General features: G+C 43.6%; 2 protein-coding genes across 4 annotated transcripts in view; both read left to right on the forward strand.

The window, feature by feature from the left end:
* The first annotated feature begins 101 nt into the window (after nt 1–101).
* On the forward strand, nt 102–12,098 carry LOC106567722 (centromere/kinetochore protein zw10 homolog). 2 transcript variants are annotated; one of them, XM_014137342.3, is made up of 15 exons: nt 102–313; nt 5,963–6,097; nt 6,315–6,416; nt 6,630–6,867; nt 7,483–7,635; nt 7,888–8,082; nt 8,375–8,526; nt 9,058–9,240; nt 9,506–9,735; nt 9,864–9,935; nt 10,027–10,196; nt 10,418–10,548; nt 11,045–11,176; nt 11,309–11,511; nt 11,682–12,098. In XM_014137342.3, the coding sequence occupies exons 1-15, from the start codon at nt 209–211 to the stop codon at nt 11,806–11,808; spliced, it is 2,328 nt and encodes a 775-aa protein (XP_013992817.1). In that variant the 5' UTR covers nt 102–208; the 3' UTR covers nt 11,809–12,098. The 2 variants fall into 2 exon arrangements, with proteins under 2 accessions (XP_013992817.1, XP_082816434.1); XM_082960308.1 differs by lacking the exon at nt 102–313 and adding an exon at nt 5,701–5,725.
* A 668-nt stretch (nt 12,099–12,766) lies between these two features.
* The window catches only part of ddx10 (DEAD (Asp-Glu-Ala-Asp) box polypeptide 10), a 71,878-nt gene continuing 66,428 nt past the window's right edge, over nt 12,767–18,216 (forward strand). For both annotated transcript variants that reach the window (XM_014137340.3, XM_014137341.3), the window contains exons 1-6: nt 12,767–13,107; nt 13,920–13,980; nt 14,081–14,211; nt 14,346–14,504; nt 14,653–14,773; nt 14,989–15,178. In XM_014137340.3, the coding sequence (XP_013992815.1) occupies nt 12,892–13,107; nt 13,920–13,980; nt 14,081–14,211; nt 14,346–14,504; nt 14,653–14,773; nt 14,989–15,178 (878 nt within the window). In that variant the 5' untranslated portion in view covers nt 12,767–12,891. The remainder of the gene's footprint in view (nt 13,108–13,919; nt 13,981–14,080; nt 14,212–14,345; nt 14,505–14,652; nt 14,774–14,988; nt 15,179–18,216) is intronic.

Genomic DNA, 18,216 nt, shown 5'->3' on the forward strand with positions numbered 1-18,216 from the left:
TATTTCAGTCGGCTGTGTAGTGCTAGGGCAAAAAACAAAACGTGCACCCTGGGGGGGCAGTACCGAGCTTGGGAAACACTCGTCTAGGCTGGGCGTATAACGAAGTGGAACGCAGATTTGATTGGTTATTGTGAGCGGGCTTCTTCAACCTGCACACAGCCCTGAAGGATTTTGGTGCTAGCCAGCCAGCTGTTCTCCGAATCCAAATATGGCATCTTTCGTGACAGAAGTCCTTGCTAGTTCTGGTAAACTTGAAAAAGAAGATCTCAATGGTAAAATAAGCAAGTTGTCACGGAAAGTAGAAGAAACTAAGGTAAGCAAGCGACTTAGCTAACGTTCCCTAGACCGCGAAATAATCAAAACATTCGGCCAACTTTTCCACAAAGCTATCTAGCTTATTGTATATAACATATGTGATTTTATCGTTTGAACTCGTTTAAAACATTTGTTTTCATCGTTCGAAACAGTCTTGCTAACTACCCCAATTGGCTGTAACTAATGTTAGCCTAGCTAACAAACGTTAGCTGCTAACTATCGTGAGCTAGATGCCAACAGCCTTGTTAGTGGCAGCTAGGTGTCCCATTGTGTGGTGAACAACATTACATTAGCGCGGGCAACAGTGGAAATTCTGGAATCGGCGGGTTCTCTTCAAAATAAAAGTCACCATTGAAACAGATGCAAACGTATAAAAATAATCGAATCATGCCACAATTGACACTTCGCTAAGCCCCGCCCCAGAATATTTGGAAACCAATCGCAGCAATGGATAGAAACTGTCATCCAGTCCAACACTTCCGTAGTCGTGCACAGTCAACTCCGACTACTGTGGTTGCTGTCAACTCTTGCTCGACTCCCAAAACACGCTAAAATGAATGCGCACATACACTCCACGTCATTATTGCAGAATCCTACTCGTAAGACTACGTTTGCGTTTTAGAGTATTGACATAAGTATGATGTTGCTCATTAACTTAGCCTATAAAAGGCCTATTTTGACTATAGGTAATGTGTATGAACTATAATATTTCTGTGATATCTCTGCTGTGTGCAGCCTTGGCGGATCCCATGGGATGATGCGCGGTGCACTACGCAGATAAGCCTATTCTTTGCCATATTATAGCCCTATTCAGATGGGTAGGCTATTACTAGAGAGGTTGGTTTTGTAATTGCTATCCAAATATGTGTTATTCCAGAGGACGATTCACATAGGATTCGTTTTTCCAAAATGTCCCGTCATTAATTTTTTCAAGTTGAATCGACTCTTATGACAGAAGCCTGAGTTTTATTGTATGCGTGAATATATTTCAATGTCCTGTCTAGACCACACTGGTAACTGATAATTTGCTGCCAAATGTATAGGTGTCCCCATTAGAGGTCAACCGATTATGATTTTTCAACTCCGATACCGATTTATTGGAGGACCCCAAAAAAAGCCGATACCGATTAATCGGCCGATTTTAATTTAAAAACGTGTATAAATTAATACATAAAAATTGATATTTCATTTGTAATAATGACAATTACAACAATGCTGAATGGACACTTATTTTAACTTAATATAATACATAAATACTATCAATTTAGCCTCAAATAAATAATGAAATATGTTCAATTTGGTTTAAATAATGCAAAAACAAAGTGTTGGAGAAGAAAGTAAAAGTGCAATATGTGCCATGTAAAAAAGCTAACGTTTAAGTTCCTTGCTCAGAACATGAGAACATATGAAAGCTGGTGGTTCCTTTTAACATGAGTCTTCAATATTCCCAGGTAAGAAGGTTTAGGTTGTAGTTATTATAGGAATTATAGGACTATTTCTCTCTATACAATTTGTATTTCATATACCTTTGACTGTTGGATGTTCTTATAGGCACTTTAGTATTGCCAGTGTAACAGTATAGCTTCCGTCCCTCTCCTCGCTCCTACCTGGGCTCGAACCAGGAACACATCGACAACAGCCACCCTCGAAGCAGCGTTACCCATGTAGAGCAAGGGGAACAACCACTCCCAAGTCTCAGAGCGAGTGACGTTTGAAACACTATTAGCGCGCACCCGGCTAACTAGCTAGCCATTTCACATCGGTTACACCAGCCTAATCTCGGGGGTTGATAGGCTTGAAGTCATAAACAGCGCAATGCTTGAAAAATTGTGAAGAGCTGCTGGCAAACGCACGAAGGTGCTGTTTGAATGAATGCTTACGAGCCTGCTGCTGCCTACCATCGCTCAGTCAGACTGCTCTATCAAATATCAAATCATAGACTTAATTATAACATAATAACACACAGAAATACGAGCCTTTGGTCATTAATATGGTCGAATCCAGAAACTATAATTTCGAAAACGAAAGGTTTATTATTTCAGTGAAATATGGAACCGTTCCGTATTTTATCTAACGGGTGGCATCCCTAAGTCTAAATATTCCTGTTACATTGCACAACCTTCAATGTTATGTCATAATTATGTACAATTCTGGCAAATTAATTACGGCCTTTGTTAGGAATAAATGGACTTCACACAGTTCGCAATGAGCCAGGCGGCCCAAACTGCTGTATATATCCTGACTGCTTGCACGGAACGCAAGAGAAGTGACACAACTCCCCTAGTTATAAGAAATTCATGTTAGCAGGCAATTTTAACTAAATATGTAGGTTTAAAAATGTATACTTGTGTATTGATTTTTTTTTTTAAAAGGCATTGATGTTTATGGTTAGGTACATTGGTGCAACGACAGTGCTTTTTTTTCGCAAATGTGCTTGTTAAATCATCACCCGTTTGTCGAAGTAGGCTGTGATTCGATGACAAATTAACAGGCACCGCATCGATTATATGCAACGCAGGACACGTTAGATAAACTAGTAATATCATCAACCATGTGTAGTTAACTAGTGATTATGTTAAGATTGATCGTTTTTTATAAGATAAGTTTAATGCTAGCTAGCAACTTACCTTGGCTTCTTGCTGCCCTCGCGTAACAGGTAGTCAGCCTGCCACGCAGGCTCTTCGTGGAGTGCAATGTAAGGCAGGTGGTTAGAGCGTTGGACTAGTAACTGGAAGGTTGCATAAACGAATCCCCGAGGTGACAAGGTAAAAATCTGTTGTTCTGCCCCTGAACAAGGCAGTTAACCCCCGTTCCTAGGCCGTCATTGAAAATAAGAATGTGTTCTTAATCTGACTTGCCTAGTTAAATAAAGTTGTAAAAAAAAAAAATGTACATCTGCAAATCTGTGGCCAAAAATACCGATTACCAATTGTTATGAAATCTGCCCAAATTAATCGGCCATTCCGATTAAATCGGTCGACCTCTAGTCCCCATAATGTCTTCAAAATGACTAAAATGTAAAAACTGAAGTGTGATCATAATCACTATTTTATCGATATATGGTAGGTCCTTCCTAATAACAATGCTGCTGAACCATATTTGCACTTGAGATGCGTTTTGTGGAAGAGAAAGTGTATTTGTCATTTCCAAAACGTTTAGCGGGATGCTTTGATTATTTGCCTAGGACAGGGCTCTCCAAACCTGTTCGTGGAGAACTACCATCATGAAGGTTTTCACTCCAACCCTAATCTAGTTAATCTGATTTCAACCTGTCTAGCTGTGCCCCTCCCATTTCTCTCTTGCTAGCTCGCTCTTTCTTTGCTGTGAAAGATGCGAGAGTTTGTTATCGAAGTAGACTACGGCAACTAGTTACCTCCGTTGCAAAAATACAGAATCTTAGCAGTCGATTCCGCTTGACACCCAGAAATGGGAGTTGACACAGGGAGTCGATGGGCAAAGAGTCGAGGAATCACACCTCGTGTTTGAAACACATGAAAGCTATCGAGGGCATTACAAAAACAGCTTTCATCCAAAAACAAATTGTTTAAATGGGTAAATAATTTAACAGTGCACCAGGGATACTTGCTACTTTGATTCCTGAAATGCAGAGCAGTAGCTAGCTAAGTTATCCGGCTAGCTAATTGAGGTTGTTTTGCTGCACTCCCCGTCCTTGTTTACAACCACTCCATTCATATTAAACAACAGCCTACCTGTTGGTGGATCATTGTAGCCTACTCCGTCAACCAACTTAATCCATATTTTTTTTATTCCATTTACTACAAAAATATCCAACCTCACTTGCTACATAGTCTGACTATAGCACCACTATGATTGACCGACAATAACAACAAGCCACACGCTGTGAAACGTGTGTAGACTACCAGTGCATCTTTTTTTATGAGTTGCGCTCATAAAAACTGTCAAACTGTTTTATTAGAATGTGGTACTTAATGGCCTGTTCTTGTAGGTTATGTAGCAATGACACATATATACTTTTATTTCATTTTAGACAAAGCTTTTTCATTGTTAAAATAGTCCTATTGTTTTTGCTTCCAAAAAATGTATATAGTAAAGTAATCGACCTAACGACCATTTGAATAACCATGCCAAACCCTACTTGTTTAGCATTATACAAAGGCGGGTCTAATCCTGGATGCTGATTGGTTAAAACTGCATTCCATCCAGTGTCTATTCCACAAGTTACCACCAGCTAAAACTGACTTTTTTTTACTCTGTTCCATCTCACTGGGCAATTAATTCTCATCAGCCCAGCCAGGCAATTTATGAACTTGATCTCTACTATAAAAAGCATCTACACATTTTCTCCCATTTCTTTTAGACTAGCATTTGATTTTCAGTAGGGGAGATTTATATAAACCTTGCTGTCAGTCTCCGACATTTGCAACATTGAAATTCGATCTCCAGCTGTCCCATCGTAATGAACGTGTCCTGACGAGACAGGCAGGCAGCTTTTGAATCAGCTGGCATAATTTTTTAGGGAAATATATTGTAACGACCCTGGGTTTATAAGCGCGGATATCGACTCTGCAGCTTGAGCATGCTTTTGGGGCAGAGTCAATAGCGCTGGATTTAGGGCTAGAAGGTCGAGGGTTCGAGGCTGTTTCATTACATTACAAACACATTTAAATGCAGACAGTTTGATGTCTTTCCAACTTCAGTTTGAAGTGATTGTGTTAGCTGTGTTGTTGGCTAGATGGATCCCCTGAAAAACAGTGTCCTGCAGAGAGAGCACATTTCTTTGCCAGGCGAAATCGGGCATCATTAGCTCATTGCTATAGCTATATCAACATAAATGTCAATAGAAAACAGCTTTTAACAAACGCAAATTCAGATACTTTGCTGTTATTCTAGGTTGCACTGTTTTGACGTGACTGTAAGTTAGCCGTATTTGGCTAGCTATGAAGCAAGCGAGGTGGGATAAGAATATTGCCAGCCAGTATGGCAATGGAACATTTAGAACGAACGAATGGGCCGCATAGACACAGAAGAAAAAGACTGGGTCATGTCTTCGGCAACCGAACTGAAAGAACCAACGACCAGCCGGCTTGGGTAGCAACCTTAGATTTGTTTCGGGACTATATATTGTGGAAAGGTCAAATATTATGGAGAAATCTAAATAACGTTTTTAATGAACATAAATCATTATTTGTCTCGGGCCTAACACCCGTGGCAATATATCCTCAACACCATCTTTTATTTTGAAGGCGAACCACCGATTCCACTGTTCACGCTGTTCACGACACACACGTCTAGTTGACTACACTAAAGTTACTAGCTGGCTACAAACTAGTTGCTATAACGTTACAGATGAGGATCATGTCAGAAGTAGCTGTACCTACCAATGTGTTCTGAACAAGTTAGCTTAGTAAAAAGCTAGCTAACTAGCTTGGTATGTAAGTTAGCTAGGTTACTCTCGCACACTATACAACTTCTGATCACTCGTGACCATTCTATCTTGGGTACAAACTTGTTTTAAAATGCATACTCTGCCCAAATTGAAAAATAATGTATTGTCTCTTTTTACCGGTTGTATATTTATGCAATGTTGTATAGCTTTGACTCTTCTCGTATTTGCCTCACGCTTTGATTCTTTACCTAAATCTCACCATCTGCGTTTCTCCCATAGGAAGAGGTATGTGACATTATTAACAAGCGGTACAATGAGTTCCTACCTAGCATGCAGGGGGCAGAGGCACTTATGGGACAGGCCGAAGAGGTCTCTAAAGAAATTGACATCCTCAAAAGCCACATTGAGACAGAGGTAAGCTTCACTAACTACTCATGGATCATTGGGTTCGCCTTGTGTTTTTGGAGGTGTTATTTGATTGACAGTTGGCAGAGATCTACTGTGTGTGTGTGTGTGTGTGTGTGTGTGTGTGTGTGTGTGTGTGTGTGTGTGTGTGTGTGTGTGTGTGTGTGTGTGTGTGTGTGTGTGTGTGTGTGTGTGTGTGTGTGTGTGTGTGTGTGTGTGAATACAGGTGCAGCATAATCTACATACAGCTGTGACTGAACATGCCAAGCTGAAGCAGCAGCTGGAGAGAAACACTACTGTCATTGCCATGCTCAGGCACCTAGAAGAGGTAGCCTACATCCCTCTCAACTGTAGCTCTAACCTGGTCCCCACTGATATCTACACATGGCCCTGTTTGAACTGAATGTTATTTATAATAATGCACAGATTTATTGCTTGACTTCTGTCCTTGTGTACCTGGCCCGAGACACGAATTTGGGATGATCGTCAATAATATTGGTAAATGTTAGCATATTTACATGTTTTTCTGTTGTCGATTTAGTTTCACATTGCGATGGAGGAGTTTCACAAAGCCCTACTGGAGAAGAAGTATGTCATTTCGGCCAAGCAGTTAGAAAAGGCCCGGCACAGTGCAGACTCTCTGAAGGCGTGGAAAGGCTCTGAGCTGCCCCTGCTTAGAGCCCTCAGCTCAGAGCTCACTGTCCAGAGGGAGAACCTCATCTACCATCTGGGGGATGAGTGGAAGAGACTAGCTGTCTGGAAACTGCCTTCTTCCAAAGGTAAAAATACTCTCCCAGGCATTGTGTGTGTGGGGGGGGGGGCTGGTCTGATGCTAGGCCTCATAAGCACAGGGCTTAATTTATTGACCATGAGATGGTAGCAAGTAGCCATTCTAGGGCACTTGTATTGAGGATAAATATGTTGCCTGAGGTGTATCAGTTGGGGCTATAGCATGGAATCCCCTGATATAAATGTATTATTTAAAACATTTGACTTATTGTGGTAAATTGTGCTCTTCTAGTGATGGGGAGGGGGGGGTATTATATAGCATCGTTTCGACAATATCCAATATTATTTTTGCGCTAGTTGGCTGTACCTGCATAGCTTGTTCTCCATCTTCTTTTTAAATAGGAAGCCAATCATTTATTTCCATGACTGATCAAAACTGCTTTCTTTTGTCCCTGTACAGCAGACATTAGGTGAGCAATACGTTTGGAACATCGAATCGCAATACAATTACAGTACATATCGTGTCGGGACCTAACTATTGTGATAATATCGTGTCTTGAGGTCCCTGGCAATTCCCAGCCCTGCTTGATTCATGTTAACTCAGGTGAGCAGTGGTACCGTGTTATGCCATCACAGACACTGATTGTGTGTCCATCTGTCCTCAGAGTCGACGGGGATGAAGTCGTTCCTGAAGACGGAGCTCCAGCTGACCCTAGGCGGGACCAAGGAGCCCCAGCAGAACCCTCCCCCTCTGCTTTCCTGTGTCCTCCAGGCCCTGGCCATCCAAGGGGAACTCCAACACAAGATCAAACTCTTCAGTAAGACCCAGTGTCCAGTCAACTTTTATTTTTTTCTGTAAAGCTGACCACATTATATTGTAGTTGAACTCGTTGAAACCACCTTGTGAAATACCCCCCTATTATTTGAAAAATGATTATTTTCTGTTTGTATTAATCGGACTATTGAGTTTTAATAATGTGGACTGCCTCTGTTCTGTACATACACTGTGAGGCTGCTTCCATAGCATCCTGTTAGTCCGTCATGAGACAGCCAGCCTCTCCCCGCTCTAGGCCAGGTGCTGCTGAAGTACCTGCTGAAGCCCCTGATCATGTACCCCTCTCTGAACGTGGAGGTGTCGGAGCAGCAAGGCGAGGGCACCCTACTCTCTCTCCAGTGTGCCGAGACCCCCGAGGAGCACCCAAGTCCCTCGCAAGTCTACACCAAAGTCCTGGTGGTACTCAAGACCCTACACACACACCTGCTAGGTAGGCACTCCTGGTTTCCCACACACAGATTAAGCCTAGTCCGAGACTAAAAAGCTACAGTATTTCAATGGAGAATCTCCATTGGTCATGCTTTTTAGTCCCAAGACTAGGCTTAATCTGTTTCTGGGAAACTGGCCCATAGTCTCTTGTTTTAGAAGGATTATTGAGTTTCAATTTTACAAAAAATATTCTTTGGTCACAGCAAATATGAAACGAGTTGATATGCCAGCCGCCATTTTAGAGCCGTGCCATTGGCACTATAACGACACGTCTCTTTTGTTTTGCTTTGCAGACGTATCCGTTGCAGATGTATCAGTTGGCGAGAGAAAAGTGTCTGTCATACTGGGAGACCTGGTATGGCAGGAGATGTCTCACTGCATCATCCATGAGTGCCTCCTGCACTCCATCCCAACCAATAGCAGTCAGCTTGAACAGTACAGTGTGGTATGTATCAAAGGCTAACCAAGTACTCCGAATACACCCTTATCAGTCCCTCCAGGATTCTGAGATCCAAATTTTTCCAGCAAAATCAACAATTCCCTGCATATTATGCAAATGCTTGTAAATTTGACCAATGACCACACTATTTTCACATAAAATAGCAAAATCCTCGCAATATTATTGCATAAAACTGACCCATCACCGCAGTACAAAAAGAGGGCTTGCCATTTCAACCAATCTCCACATTTACTGCATAAAATGTTTCAATCAAGCCACACGTCAACAAACTTTTTTCCCCACGTCAGCAGATTTGTGACAAATTAGACAGTCTTTGCATTTTGCCATGCAAAAGGTCAGAATTGATGACGCAATGCAGTTTGTTCCTGTTGGTTTTATCGAAGAGGTGCAAATAACTATATTTTTGGAACTAATAACTTGATATAGACTATGTAAAGAACATTAGCTGCAAAGACGTGCTAGAAAGGAGACTTTTCATTCTGTCATTCATACCACCCTGTACGTTCTCACCCCCAGGTGATCAAAGAGACTGAGGAGTTTGAGAAGTCCCTGAAGGAGATGCAATACCTCAGAGGAGACGCCACCGAGCTGCTCAAGTACGCCCGGGACATCAACTGCCACTTTGCCAGCAAAAAATGCAAAGATGTGATTGTGGCGGCACGCAAGCTGATGACCTCTGAGATGCACAACACCGTCAAAGTGTGTGATGTTCTCCTACAGTCTATCCATGGTCTTATTTATCTGTGTGGTTTCTATTTATTAGGTACACAGTCAATAGCCACACAGATGACTCCCAATGTACAGTATGTGGTTTCTTGTGAATGCATGCACTAAATCAGAACCTACAGATACCCAGAGAAAATAAACACAACTAGGACAGGTGAACTGCTTTGCATCTTGTACTGCAGGTAAATGCACAGAGGTTGGACATGACTGTACTTCTAATATCACTTCCTGCCAACAGATCACACCCGATTCTAAGCTCTCGGTCACCAAGCTGCCCAGCCCAGGCTCTGGAGACAACAAGGGCAAGCAGAAGGCCAAGAAGCTTGAGGTGCCCCGGTTGGAGAACGAGAAGCAGCTGGGTGCGCTGACGCTGTGCCTGCCTGTGTGTCGCATCAGTGAGTCGGTGCAGCAGCTGATGGAGCTGGCCCTGCACACCCTGTCTGAGGCCGTGGGCAGCTCCAGCCAATGGTACGCTCTCATGTTACCCACTGCACATGATGACATAATATTAACTCTTCAGCTTTGGCCCAGTGTTTCCCTGAAGTTTTTAGTTTTGCGAAGATGACACTTTTCCCCCCCTCATTTGTCCCTCGAAGTGCTACCCAACTGTTCTTCACGGTGCGGAATATATTCCAGCTGTTCTATGATGTTGTGCCTACATACCATAAGTGAGTATATTCAGTTAATTTATACTATATTAGCATTTCCCCCCCGAGACTGTCTGTCTCACTGACTTCTCTCTGTGTCTCTGCTCTCCAGAGGGAACCTACTCAAGTTCCCCCACCTGGCAGCCATCCAGCACAACAACTGCATGTACATCGCCCACCACCTGCTCACCCTCGGCCACCAGTTCAGGCCACACCTGCCCGACCCCCTCAGCGAGGGCGCTGCCACCTTCGTGGACCTGGTGCCCGGCTTCAGGAAACTGGGTCAGGGAATGAGCGTGTCCCATGGCTTGCCCAGCATTAGAATGGCTACACTCTTGATGGGCTTTTGTGGGGGTTGAACTGCTGTTGTTTTTATTTCCAAAAAGGATGATGAGACCAGGGAGATTTGAGACAAATCATGTTCTAGAAACATCCCAACTCCGGTTTTGGTGAAAGGAGAATGTACATTTCTAGCTATCTGACTGTGTAGCTGTGTTCCCCAGGCGCTCAGTGCTTCCTGGCCCAGCTGAACGTCCAGAGAGCAGAGATGCTGGAGCGTCTCTCCACTGCACGCAACTTCTCCAACCTGGATGACGAGGAGAACTACTCCGCAGCCAGCAAGGCCGTCAGGCAGGTCGGTGTTCAAGTGAACCAGCAATATAGCTGAAAGAGATCTACAATTGTCCATATGATGACTGTAGCCACAAATATGGCATTAGAGCTCCAGTATTTTTCATAGAGGTTGTCTCAAACAGCAACTATCAGCCAGACATTCTAGAATGGTGAGTTAAGCATCAGTTAAAGGGATAGTTCAGGGGAAACGTATGTTTTGGTCAAACTTTGAAGGAAGCATGATTAGCATAGTAGGAGGCCATCAGTTGTTGGGACAATGCTAATTATACTAACTCATGCCCGTGGCAAAATGTAAACAACGGATTATTGTGGATGCTGTCACTACTGGCCTACAAGACAACTCAAGGTAAGAGGAATTTGACCCAAACAACTTTTGGCTGAACTATCCCTTTAAGCTTAAAAGTTAGAAATTCTTGGCTTGTATCAAATGCACAGTTACAATTCTTACAGGATGTGGTCACTGTTCCATCACTGAAAATGACTTGTTTCATTTGCAGGTCATCCATCAGCTGAAGAGGCTGGGCACAGTCTGGCAAGACGTTCTACCAGTCAACATATACTGTAAAGCCATGGGGACTCTACTCAACACTGCCATCTCAGAGCTGATTGCCAAAATCATGATGCTGGAGGTGAGGGCAGGTTCTTATTTGATAATGTGACTTGTGTTTTCTCCATGATTTTACAGAGGGCACATATTGTTCATCTTGGTTGAATGAGTGGTCTTCCTCATCCTATGGCTTCTATGCAATTTGCTCCACTAGGATATCTCCACTGAAGATGGGGAGCACCTACACATCCTCTGTCAGACTATTATCGAGGAAGGACCCCTGGTGTTCATTCCTCTGCCTGAGGAGGGCAAGAACAAGAAGTACCAGGAGGAGGTATCCGTGTACGTGACAAAGTGGATCACCTTCAAGGAGCTGGTCATAGTGCTGCGAGCTAACCTGCAGGAGATAGTCGACAGGTACAAAAAGGAACTTCTCAGCTTGTCAAATCACCATTAAAGCGATTTCATTTTCATCATAAGAAAAAAGTAAATGTATCTATAGTAGTCGTGTGTACACTTTTGGAATTGTCGTTGTTTGATTGGTATACCACTAAGTACTCTGATTTGTCTTTGTTTCCTGTCTGAAGGTGGGCGGAGGGCAAAGGGCCTCTGGCGCTGGAGTTCTGTAGTTCCGAGATGAAGAGCCTGATCCGTGCTTTGTTCCAGAACACTGAGAGGCGGGCGGTGGCTCTCAGCAAAATCAAAGACTCTTGATTCCAACAGACGACCCTAATATGCGCAGCACTTTCCTTCACTGCTGTAGAAAAGTGTTCATTAATATCTTAATGCCTAGTTGTGAACTTAAATGCAATATATAGCATTGTATACGATAACTGTGGCATATAAACTGCTGTTTTAAAATCCCAATAACGCTTCTACTTTCAGCAAAGCCATTAATGCAATGAGGACAAGCTCTACCACACTACTGCAAAAGGCTAGGGCTATTGCCTTTCATGAAACTGTTTTCTTTCTCCAATATTTCATAAAGTTATTTGTACCTGAAACTGCATTCTGAATGAGCACTGTGTGAACTGAAAAGATTTCTACATGTCTCTTCAACCATGATAATCCAAATGCTTTACTATTTTTCTTAATGTTTTGTGCTTGGAATTTTTTTGTAGTGTGCTTAGAAATTACATTGTGAGTTGATAATGCAGGAATATGGTTGAAGAAGTGCTGGTAGCTACACTGCGAAACCGGTACATCTATCAGTTAATGTATATTTTAGTTATGCGATAAATGATCATTTCCTATCAAATTCAACAAACTCGGGTTGTATTCATTATGCTGATTCAGTTAACTTTTCGTATAATTTACTCAACGCTCATCAGCGTGACAAATTTTTGTCTTCGTCAATGGAAGTTGTAGTAAATTGACCTCTTATGGTTTCTACTCATTGTAATTCCAATCCATATATTCTGCGACGTGTTTGGCGTGAACTGCACATCTATAAATTATTGATTCTTCCATGCTCTGAAGTGGAGTGAAGTCTGCGTTCCTTTCAACTTATTCCAGACTCATACTTTTGGGGAAGAAAGACACGACTGAACTACAACTTCCGTTTAAGAAAAAAAACGGAATTCAACAGCGTTTGGAATACACTGTTTCCGGTGTAATTAATACACCCCAGCAAATTTGATATTTTTCTTTGAACTACGTCACATGTGGAAGTTTCCGGTTTGCGTCGACGTCATATTTATGCGTCTACATGCTTGTGTGCCAGCGTTTACATGCGGTTTAGCTGAACCACCAAGCATTTATTTTTAAAACATTATCCTTGAAATTATTTATTTAACCATGGACAAGGGCAAACGACCAAACGTGTCCCACAATAAAAAAATGGGAAAGAAAAACCCAACCGACACCATTGACCCTGTGAAGAACTTCGAGCGATGGAAGAAGAAATACAACAAGACGAAAACCCGAGTTAAACAAGAGAAAAGACAGAAAAGGAAACCCGAATGGCAGGTGGAGAAAGAAGTTATTCAACGACTTGTCAACAAATATAACGAGGTAAGCAAGGTTTGTTTTAGCCTATGAAGTTGGGCGAGGCTAGATGGCTAGATAATTGCCTAATAAATCAGACCGATACAAATTCATGGTATAACATTAGTGTGAAACAAAGCACTGCAAAAACGTAAGTTTCTTCACAGGTCAGAATGTTGAATAAAATACACTTTAGTGGTTGTCTGTGCGGTTGGTCCTTCAGCTGGTCGAAATTTGAGGTAAAATATTCATAGGAAACTATTTGCCGTATTTTTGAGTGCCAGTACAACGTAAACACATGCTAGACTAATGTTATGAATCGCGTGCATGTACTTCTGTCTTGTGCACATTCCTTAAGTTATTTATTTTTATTTAACTAGGTAAGTCAGTTAAGAACAAATTATGTACAATGACGGCCTGCCAAGGAACAGTGGGTTAACGGCCTTGTTCAGGGGCAGAACGACAGATGTTTTACCTTGTCAGCTCAGGGATTCGATCCAGTAACCTTTCGGTTACCTTTCGGTTACTGGCCCAACACACGCTCTAGGCTACCTGCCGCCCAAATAGTTGTTTTCAATATTTACTTAGGGAAAAAACTATGTAAATCTGCATGGCTATGCTGTACAGGCAATGGAAAGCATCGCCACAAACGGTACTAGGACTGCAAATAAGCTATCACGTTTTCAGTCTAATCAAAGCAATCTAGATAGGCTAGATAACGTTTCTATTGTAATGCTAGCTACATTATTTCGCTTGACAGTGAGTTCATCATATCACTCTTCAGGGGATGTGTGTGTGTGAGAGAGAGAGAGCGTTAAACTAACACCTTTGTCATCTAGATAAATGCCAAGGATGCTGAGAGGTTTTCAGATTTCCCCATCTCAAAGAATACCCTGCGAGGTAAATATCAATTGGTTATGAAATTACCTTGACTGTGTGCCATGCAATATGGACCAACATGCCATTGTTATTCCATTGACAGTTTTGTTGTTTACTCCAGGTCTGATGGAAGCACAGTATCGTCAGCCCACAGAAATACAGAGACAGACCATTGGCTTTGCGTTGCAAGGTAAAGATGTTCTGGGTGCTGCAAAGACTGGCTCTGGAAAAACACTGGCCTTCCTCATTCCTGTGAGTACCCAATTGTTTTCTACTGTATATCTGTGCAATATTGCGAGCTGATATGAAGACAGATGCAGTGTGCATCCATTATTTGAGGCTATTGATGTGTCATTGCTGTTCACACGTGTTGGTGTTATTTCCAGGTATTGGAGTGTTTGTATCGTCAGCAGTGGACAGCCATGGATGGCCTGGGGGCCCTCATCATCTCCCCGACACGAGAGCTGGCCTATCAGACCTTCGAAGTACTCCGTAAAGTGGGCAAGAACCACGAGTTCTCTGCCGGCCTCATCATTGGCGGAAAGGTACTTTTATTTACTTTCAAGTGCCGGTATTGGCAGCTAATTTCATGTTAGTTTTGACACCTGTTGGTGTTGTTTGAAAGGAAAGGTTTGTGCCCAGTTATTATGTTGGATTCCAGAGTGTAATCTCTATGGTATGTTTTTTTTGTAGGACCTGAAAAATGAGTCTGAGAAGATCCACCGCACCAACATCATCATCTGCACGCCAGGACGCCTGCTCCAGCACATGGACGAGACTGCTGCGTTCCACGCCTCCGATCTTCACATGCTAGGTACATACGCTAGAGTTACCCCTTAGCTACTAGGCCGTCATAAAAATAGTTTCACAGTGGTATGAGCTAAAAGTTGTTTATGGGCATTTTACGTTCTCACTGTTAATGTTAAGCAACTTGGCTTTAGTAGCTCTTTGTTTTGATCTGTAGTCAGATCATTGGCAAAAGTGCTGGATTTCTGACATGGTTGTCATCGTGTGATTAATTCTTTTTAGTTTTGGATGAGGCGGATCGTATCCTGGACATGGGTTTTGCCGACACTATCAACGCCATAGTGGAGAACCTCCCCAAGACCCGTCAGACACTGCTGTTCTCAGCCACACAGACCAAGTCAGTGAAAGACCTGGCCCGCCTTAGCCTCAAAGACCCAGAGTATGTCTGGGTGCACGAGAAGGCCAAGTTCAGGTAGGGGCTCTATTATATCACACACAACAACAACGCCGCTATAGTCCAGTGTCTATAGACTCTTAGTCTTAGCATTTACAAATCTGGCAGTTGGTGTTAATGTCACTTGGATTTCCATGAACTCAGGAAATGAAACATGATATCTCAGTTAAAAATTATTGTGCCGTGTGATGTTTGAATTCTGTTGGGATTTCAGTGAGTCTCCTAAGCCACTGGTAGGTAATGCGAATGTTATTACTCAGTGATTGCAGGGAGCTTACATTGATTGCTTATACTTTTGTATATATAGTGTATGTGGACACCCCTTCAAATTAGTGGATTTTGCTATTTCAACCACACCCGTTGCTGACAGTTGTGTACAATCAATCACAAAGCCATGCAATCTCCAAAGACAAATATTGGCAGTAGAATGGCCTTACTTAAGCTCTGTGACTTTCAATGAGGCACTGTCATAGGATGCCACCTTTCCAGCAAGTCAGTTCGTCAAATATTCTGTCCTGCTGGCCCAGTCAACTGTAAGTACTGTTATTGTGTAGTGGAAACTTCTAGGATCAACAACAGCTCGGCCGTGAAGTGGTAGGCCACACAAGGTCACAGAACGGAATCACTGAGTGCTTAAGCGTAAAAATCATCTGTCCTCGGTTGCAACATCACTACCGAGTTCCAAACTGCCTCTGGAAGCAACATCAGCACAAGAACTGTTCGTCGGGAGCTTCATAAAATGGGTTTCCGTGGCCGAGCAGGCGCACACAAGCCTAAGATCACCATGCACAATGCCAAGTGTCCGCTGGAGTGGTGTAAAGCTTGCCTACATTGAACTCTGCGGCATTGGGAATGCGTTCTCTGGAGTGATGAATCACACTTCACCATCTGGCAGTCCGACGGACTAATCTGGGTTTGGCGGATGCCAGGAGAACTCTACCTACCCCAATGCATAGTGACAACTGTAAAGTTTGGTGGAGGAGGGATAATGGTCTAGGGCTGTTTTTCATGGTTCGGGCTAGGACCCTTAATTCCACTGAATGGAAATCTTAACTCTATACCATAGAATGTTGTTCTAGACAATTCTGTGCTTCCAACTTTGTGGCAACAGTTTGGGGAAGGCCTTTTTACTGTTTCAGTGTGATAATGCCCCCGTGCACAAATCGAGGTCCATACAGAAATGGTTTGTTGAGATTGGTGTGGAAGGACTTGACTGGCCTGAACCTCATCAAATGCTTTTGGGATAAGTTGGAACGCCGACTTCGAGCCAGACCTAATCGCCCAACATCAGTGCCCGACCTCACTAATGCTTGTGGCTGAATGGAAGCAAGTCCCCGCAGCAATGTTCCAACATCTAGTGGAAAGCCTTCCCAGAAGAGTGGAGGCTGTTAGAGCTGCCTGCTATCCAGGACCTCTACATCAGGTGGTGTCAGAGGAAGGCCCTAAAAATTATCAAAAAACTCCAGCCACCCCAGTCATAGACTGTTCTCTCTACTACCACATGGCAAGCGGTACCCGAGTGCCAAGTCTAGGACAAAAAGGCTTCTCAACAGTTTTTACCCCCAAGCCATAAGACTCCTGAAAAGGTAATCAAATGGCTACCCAGACTATTTGCATTGTGCCCCCCCAACCCCTCTTTTTACGCTGCTGCTACTCTCTGTTTATCATATATGCATAGTCACTTTAACCATACATTCATATACCGTATTTTCCGAACTATAAGCCGCAACTTTTTTCCCACGCTTTGAACCTCGCGGCTTAAACAATGACGCGGCTAATACACTGCTCAAAAAAATTAAGGGAACACTTAAACAACACAATGTAACTCCAAGTCAATCACACTTCTGTGAAATCAAACTGTCCACTTAGGAAGCAACACTGATTGACAATAAATTTCACATGCTGTTGTGCAAATGGAATAGACAACAGGTGGAAATTATAGGCAATTAGCTAGACACTCCCAATAAAGGAGTGGTTCTGCAGGTGGTGACCACAGACCACTTCTCAGTTCCTATGCTTCCTGGCTGATGTTTTGGTCAGTTTTGAATGCTGGCGGTGCTTTCACTCTAGTGGTAGCATGAGACGGAGTCTACAACCCACACAAGTGGCTCAGGTAGTCCAGCTCATCCAGGATGGCACATCAATGCGAGCTGTGGCAAGAAGGTTTGCTGTGTCTGTCAGCGTAGTGTCCAGAGCATGGAGGCGCTACCAGGAGACAGGCCAGTACATCAGGAGACGTGGAGGAGGCCGTAGGAGGGCAACAACCCAGCAGCAGGACCGCTACCTCCGCCTTTGTGCAAGGAGGAGCAGGAGGAGCACTGCCAGAGCCCTGCAAAATGACCTCCAGCAGGCCACAAATGTGCATGTGTCTGCTCAAACGGTCAGAAACAGACTCCATGAGGTGGTATGAGGGCCCGACGTCCACAGGTGGGGGTTGTGCTTACAGCCCAACACCGTGCAGGACGTTTGGCATTTGCCAGAGAACACCAAGATTGGCAAATTCGCCACTGGCGCCCTGTGCTCTTCACAGATGAAAGCAGGTTCACACTGAGCACATGTGACAGACGTGACAGAGTCTGGAGACGCCGTGGAGAACGTTCTGCTGCCTGCAACATCCTCCAGCATGACCGGTTTGGCGGTGGGTCAGTCATGGTGTGGGGTGGCATTTCTTTGGGGGGCCGCACAGCCCTCCATGTGCTCGCCAGAGGTAGCCTGACTGCCATTAGGTACCGAGATGAGATCCTCAGACCCCTTGTGAGACCATATGCTGGTGCGGTTGGCCCTGGGTTCCTCCTAGTGCAAGACAATGCTAGACCTCATGTGGCTGGAGTGTGTCAGCAGTTCCTGCAAGAGGAAGGCATTGATGCTATGGACTGGCCCGCCCGTTCCCCAGACCTGAATCCAATTGAGCACATCTGGGACATCATGTCTCGCTCCATCCACCAACGCCACGTTGCACCACAGACTGTCCAGGAGTTGGCGGATGCTTTAGTCCAGGTCTGGGAGGAGATCCCTCAGGAGACCATCCAACACCTCATCAGGAGCATGCCCAGGCG

This window comes from Salmo salar, chromosome 13 (assembly GCF_965601325.2).
Source record: "Salmo salar chromosome 13, fSalSal1, whole genome shotgun sequence".
Taxonomy (NCBI): domain Eukaryota; kingdom Metazoa; phylum Chordata; class Actinopteri; order Salmoniformes; family Salmonidae; genus Salmo; species Salmo salar.